Here is a 6,378-nt window from a genome sequence, read left to right on the forward strand (position 1 = left end):
TGATGAGGCCAACACAGAAGCTAGCCACCGCCCTCTGTTCCCATCTTCGCCATAAACAATTCCATGGTCGGTCAGGCCAAGAGGACAGATTATCATTGGAGGTTCCCACCTGCACTCCCATCGGTCGGTGATGAGGAAATTCCTTAGCCCTTGGATCGGCCCGTCCGAGCCGCATCGGCATGCCACGTGTCGCGTAGGGACGGTTGGAGGCCCACGAAAGTGCCTTTCGTCGACAGCGACATGTGGATTGCCAAAGGGAATGTTGCTGTTTCATAATTTGAAAAAATAAAAAAGATAATGAGCTTCATGGGTTACCGGAGAGGAACCGGCTATTCCGGTTGCACATAACCTTATTTTGGTGTCCCTATATATAGTTCTCCAAACACCATGAAATTAGCAAGAAAACAGCCACATTTTCTGCAAGCTCCTGAGTTGAGAGCTCAAAAAGAAACAAAGAAAGATTTACACGCCCACGTTGCATAAACAATGCCGATTTCTAGGATCGTCATTGGATCTCCGGCCGAAGTTGGCCAAGTTGATGCTCTCAAGGCTGGTCTAGCTGAGTTCATTTCAATGCTCATCTTTGTTTTCGCTGGAGAAGGCTCTGGCATGGCATTCAGTAAGAAACTGGCTTTAACTTAGTGTCACGACTTCAATTCGTAAATGTCATTTATTTAGCATGTTGTACATCTTACAAAAGCAAGTCCTAAGAGCTAAAACAGAACATCCACGGTAAGCTTTCGTTGGTTTTATAATTTTGATAAGTTATGACAAGCTCGTAAGGTTCATACATAATCTATAATGATATATGAAGGTCGTGAATTGAAATGTTTTTGGTGTCTTGACAGATAAGCTCACGGATGATGGCTCGACGACTCCAGCAGGCCTTGTGGCGGCATCCCTTGCTCATGCTTTCGCACTTTTTGTCGCGGTTTCAGTGGGTGCAAACATTTCCGGTGGACACGTCAACCCGGCAGTCACATTCGGAGCCTTTGTTGGTGGGCACATAACACTATCTCGGAGTGTCTTGTACTGGGTTGCTCAGTTGCTTGGTTCGGTAGTGGCCTGCTTGCTTCTTAAGTTCTCGACCGGGGGAATGGTAAGACATAAGCGCATAGAAGCAAACATTTCGCAGGAACAGAGAAACGACATACAAAGAAGAAACTAAAACTTACATGTCTCAATTATGATGCAGGAAACATCGGCATTTTCGCTATCATCCGATGTCAGCGTGTGGAATGCACTGGTCTTTGAAATAGTGATGACATTCGGCCTCGTCTACACCGTCTATGCCACTGCCGTTGACCCAAAGAAGGGGAATATAGGGATTGTTGCGCCCATTGCGATTGGGTTCATCGTGGGTGCCAACATCTTAGCAGGTGGCGCCTTCGATGGAGCATCCATGAACCCAGCAGTCTCATTCGGGCCAGCTGTCGTGAGCTGGTCTTGGGACAGCCACTGGGTGTACTGGCTCGGCCCCTTCGTCGGCGCTGGCATTGCTGCAGTTGTCTACGACACCTTCTTCATCAACCAAAGCACACATGAGCAGCTCCCATCAGCAGATTTTTAAAGTAAATTACTTTCAGTTCAAGCAGTGAAAAGTGGTCTGGAGGTCATTGGGGTTCCATTAGTTGTGTTCTGGGTGTCATTTGTACGTATCTTTCTATCGTCAAGTGTACCTTTCATGTGAAGTCCTTTTTTTGTTTTTGGTCCAGCTAGTCCACTTCCTGTTCAGTTGAGAAGTCACAGGATCGAACGACCACCTATTTTCATGAATTTATGGACTCTTTAACAACTCCGCTGGTATTATAACAAAAGTTGCAAGATATTCAAAATAACGGGGCCAAGCCGCTACTCTCATGTGACACCATTCTTTAAACAAAAGAAATGACAGATGAAAACAAGAACGCCATCAGATAAACATCAAATGGATCAGGTACATAGATTCCCTAGTGTTTTTGCTTTGGCCTCAACTTTCAACCAAAAGTCAATGCTATATCAAATAAGCTCTTCAAAATGCAATTGAGGCTGCAAAAAATTTCAGGCCCCAAAGGAGAGACCTCTCGAAAGACTACAGTGTCAAAAGTTAGGTGTGCTGGCTTACAACAACCATTCTATATCTACTGCATTTTCCCATTCTAATACTCCATCTAAGAGTTAAAACAGCAAATTACACTCTGATAAGTAAGTTCATTATTCAAGAAAGCAGGGAATAATTAATTAGTACAACACAAACCTTCACATACATCATCAGTTATAGTTATATCAGTGTGTCTACTTCATCACTGATTCAGGATAAATACAGGCATTTGAGTTTCCCTGAAGAAGAAACTAAAGGAAAATTTATGCACACATAACAATAACCCCACTGTTAAAGAAGGATGATCAAATAGGCCACAGTGACAAACGGCAAGAGATGAGTGGGATTATTGAGGACAACAAATGGCTTAGCTAGCGTAGCCGAAAATAAGGATTTACAACAAGCGAATGTCGGAAGGAGGAATTAGCTTCAGTTCTTTTTCTTCTCATGACGCTTCCCCAGTTTTGACCGCCTTTGCTTAAACAAATGCAGGTAAAGTTTGAGCCATAGGAACGGGTAGAAAAGAAGTAGAACCTGACATAATATTCAGATGGAATGTGACATAAGCTTCACAACATAATAACCACATGGCATTTGATTAATATATGTTTTTACTGGAATTTAATGAATGTCACACAATGGAAGGTGCAAAAATAGACAATGTGAAAGAAAAACAAACAATAGTCCCAGAATGACTAAAGTAGCAAAATCAAGTAATACCAATCAGGAAAAGTTTAAAAGTGATTTACCTAAAGATGCTAGAGAATGTTCTTGTTCTGCGAAACCTCAAAGATATCTTAAATGATTTTTTGAGTGGACAATCAAGGTAAAATAGAATGTTCCAGAAACCCCATATTAATTCTTTTTGGCCATTGACTCCCATATGAAGACGACGGGCATTCTGGACAATGACAGGTTTAGCCAAGGCTCCAATTGAACCATCAACTTTTGTCTCTTTCTTGGTGGAAAAACATTAAACCTGGTTTAATTTAGGTTTAACATATCCCGGAGACATGATTCCACATCGATAAAAACGGATGTCCCTCTATTCCCGCAAAGGATGTGAAGCTACCTAGACACTCACAGGGCAACATATTGTACTTCTTCCTTATTTATGTAGAGACTGAAATCCAAATGAAATGGGAAGGTAGAGTCACAGGCATGATAAAAATGTTCCAACCATACCCGGACGAAATCATAATAATTGAAGGGAATGCTGGAAAAGAAATCCGCATAGAGGTCAGTCTTCTTAATGAAAGGAAGTGCCTGGAACATGAGCCACACTGCATTGCAACAGAAATACGTCTGCATGAGCACATCTGACTTTCGCTTTTGTGGACTATGGAGTCCAACATTACTCTATCGCACTTCTTTCAGATGAGTAATTATATGATCTTTATGCAGAAATTTACACTCACTTTCACCAGGAGCTACTCCTAATGGATAGAGCACAATAAATGTGGTGTACCTAGCAAAATGCGCAAGCAATTAGAATCACCAGCATGAGTACCACAACGAAATAAGTAATGTGAGAATGCATGTATACATGTCCGTATATCACTGTGGATATTTGTTTGAATGTGGAGAAAAAGAGAACCTGAGATAGGTAACCCAAGGTGGACAACATTTGAAGCAATTCAAAGCATAATGCAGGTACCTGATCACCTGCAAGCATAATTATGATTGCCATTTACCTTCGAAGGTCCGAACTATATAGGTGAAACTGTGAAAGTGCAAAACGGATGTTTACATAGGAAAGTAATGAATTATCACTTGTGAAGACATGTCTAATCCATTAGTATCTTGTGGTAGGAAAAATAAAATGCACTTGATTTTGGAAAATACTCGCAGGTGATTGGACAAAAAAATGAAGTAGAGCAAGCAGGAGATTATAAATAAAGTGATGAGACGTCATCCCCTGTCTATAGGCCAAATTGAATGGATATGATAATGATAATAACTGGTATCTCTACGTAATGAAGGTACATGCTCGAATGCCAAGAAGATGTGCTACCATCATTATACATGAGCTCAATATCAATCTCAACCTCAGATCAACCCAATACATCATTCCATTGGTTAGGCAAAATCATCAAAAACAGAGAGTTTGCAAGAACTCATGGCAAGTTGCAGATGTCCGTTGTAGTGTACATAGTATGCAGAACGGGGTAATAAGGGTTAAACGGGACAATATAGGTTTGATTTGTATTTGATCCACTCAATCTCGCCATACTCATCCATTTTCCACCTTTAAGCACGTGGCATGGTGATGAACAGCAAAGTAAATCCCATTGAAGTCTTCAAACTTTTGACAATCTAATAGCATGAGATTAATACAATTGAAGTTCTCAATTTCCCATGTTAGGCAAATTATATAAGGAGTCTATGAGATTTCATACATAGCAAAACAAAGATGTCTGCGAGCTTACATCACTTAGACACCAGGCAATGAAGGTTATGAAAACTGCTGGTAATTCTTGGATCTGCAGATGATGAGAGGAACAGAATAGCAGGGTAAATTAAGTAATGCAGTTTTCTCATCGGTGACTAATTAGACAAAAACCAGCAATATTTCATTAATCCAGGTTTGCCAGTCTTGGAATATGAAATTGAGCGACAGAACTATGCAGCTGACCTCACTGATTCGACGAACAATTGCAAACAGAAAATGTGCTCTTCCAGCCCATTGCATCAGAGGAAACAACGCCCCGCTTGGAACAATTCCTTAAATTTATGTTTTTAAGATACACAGACCAATAAGTATGAGCAATGGCAAAAGGCAAAAAGGATAAAAATGTAAAAGAAAAATACAGATGACCTACCTAGCTAAAGACCCATTTCAGAATGCCTCTCAAACTTCTAATAACTCACAAGAAAAAACCCTCTTGAGCTTTGCTTCCAAGAAAAATGTTTACAATTCCAGTGGTTTTGGCCAGAGATATCACATGCTTTACATATGGAATTTATCAACAACCAAGAAAATGATGCGCATAACCACCCCCGCCCAAGAAAACAAAAAACAGATAAAACACGTGAAAATTTGGCCAAATTCCACCATTAAAATTCAAAACTTCCTATTTAAACATGAAGAGGTTTCGTTTCTGGCAATGTTCTAGGAGTAGGATAGGCAAAATGAAAAAGGATACCCCAATTAATTCGTGAATTTACTAAAACAAGTCACCTAATGCTCCGTGCAGGACTTCAATGAATGCAGCAGCTTGAAGCAGACCTAGAAGGCAGAAGTATGAAACACTTCAAAACGTTTTACATTACCAATCTAATGCCGAAAATTTACTACCCGGTGAAATCTAAGAAAGGAAACCAAGCTATTATCAATTTTCGCCACATAACTCTAACCTCGCGGCCTTGCACTTGCTCATTCATATCACCCGAATCATAATCACAAATTAAACAGGAAAACCGAAAGAGAACGGGGAGGGACTAAATCTCACAGATAAGCTCTCCAGCGGAAGCGTAAGCGCCATCGACAGACCTAGTGACGACGAAGCCGCTCAAAACTTGAAAAAGAGAGACCGACCTGCATTTGCATTGGAGAGGACTCTACAGTCTCGTCGAGCAGAAAGTGAATCGGAGCGACGGTAGAATTGATTGAGCCATGGCGCAGATTGCGCGCACGGAGAGGGGGAGGGAGAGAGAGAGAGAGATCAGCAGTAGATGTTACCATCCAAAGGCTTGAAGAGAGTTGTAAGCGAAGAGGTAGAGATTCGACAGTCGAGACATTCGGGAATTATGGCGATCAGCCTCAGTCTTCCTTCTGCTCTGCCTTGCACACTCTCCGCTCTCGTCAGTGTTTACCTTCGCGCGCTATCCTCCATTCATCGGCCCTCCCTTTTTCTCAATTAAGCTAATTTTTGCTTTAGGCACTCCCTTTTTCGCTCCGTACGCACCCTTTGTGATCCTGCGGGCCTGGGCTTTGGCCCTCGCATTTTGGGCCTCGGCGTCGAAACAAGAAAGACAATTTCGAAATTGACAAGTGACACAAACAGTCCTTTAATATTGGCCCAATATACGATGTGGTCCATAAATTTTAAATTTATTCATTAGTGATCTCTGAATTTTAGCCTAATGTGCAATATCATCCTTTAAATTTTAAATTACCAAATGTGGTCTCTGGACTTTTGATAAATGTTTAATTTAGTCCATGAACTATATAAAAATGAAATACTATCCCAGCTAAAATATGTTAAACTAAAGTTCAAGAACTATTTATATTGTTATCCCTTTCGAAAATGCATCATGCGTGCGATTTGGGTTCACTTTAAATAGGAATTATCATC

At 40.9% G+C, this 6,378-nt stretch overlaps 2 protein-coding genes across 6 annotated transcripts; one reads left to right on the forward strand and one right to left on the reverse strand.

Annotated features, from left to right (window-relative positions):
* Nucleotides 1-486: 486 nt before the first annotated feature.
* LOC115745928 (aquaporin TIP1-3-like) lies at nucleotides 487-2,337 on the forward strand. The gene is made up of 3 exons (XM_030681556.2): nucleotides 487-619; nucleotides 849-1,099; nucleotides 1,196-2,337. The coding sequence occupies exons 1-3, from the start codon at nucleotides 487-489 to the stop codon at nucleotides 1,568-1,570; spliced, it is 759 nt and encodes a 252-aa protein (XP_030537416.1). The 3' UTR covers nucleotides 1,571-2,337.
* Nucleotides 643-5,908, reverse strand: LOC115745929 (very-long-chain (3R)-3-hydroxyacyl-CoA dehydratase 2). Of its 5 annotated transcripts, none has more exons than XR_007198889.1 (10): nucleotides 5,763-5,908; nucleotides 5,533-5,618; nucleotides 5,262-5,309; nucleotides 4,716-4,804; nucleotides 4,510-4,563; nucleotides 3,678-3,745; nucleotides 3,499-3,548; nucleotides 3,266-3,363; nucleotides 1,176-1,521; nucleotides 643-1,072 (listed from the first exon to the last, which is right to left on the reverse strand). XR_007198889.1 is itself a non-coding variant. In XM_030681558.2 (9 exons), the coding sequence occupies exons 1-9, from the start codon at nucleotides 5,819-5,821 to the stop codon at nucleotides 1,510-1,512; spliced, it is 561 nt and encodes a 186-aa protein (XP_030537418.1). In that variant the 5' UTR covers nucleotides 5,822-5,908; the 3' UTR covers nucleotides 1,160-1,509. The 5 variants fall into 5 exon arrangements, 3 of the variants coding, with proteins under 3 accessions (XP_030537418.1, XP_048137101.1, XP_030537417.1); XR_007198888.1 differs by having other exon boundaries at nucleotides 643-1,075; XM_030681558.2 differs by lacking the exon at nucleotides 643-1,072 and having other exon boundaries at nucleotides 1,160-1,518.
* Nucleotides 5,909-6,378: the final 470 nt, after the last annotated feature.

Source organism: Rhodamnia argentea, chromosome 6 (assembly GCF_020921035.1).
Source record: "Rhodamnia argentea isolate NSW1041297 chromosome 6, ASM2092103v1, whole genome shotgun sequence".
Classification (NCBI taxonomy): Eukaryota; Viridiplantae; Streptophyta; class Magnoliopsida; order Myrtales; family Myrtaceae; genus Rhodamnia; species Rhodamnia argentea.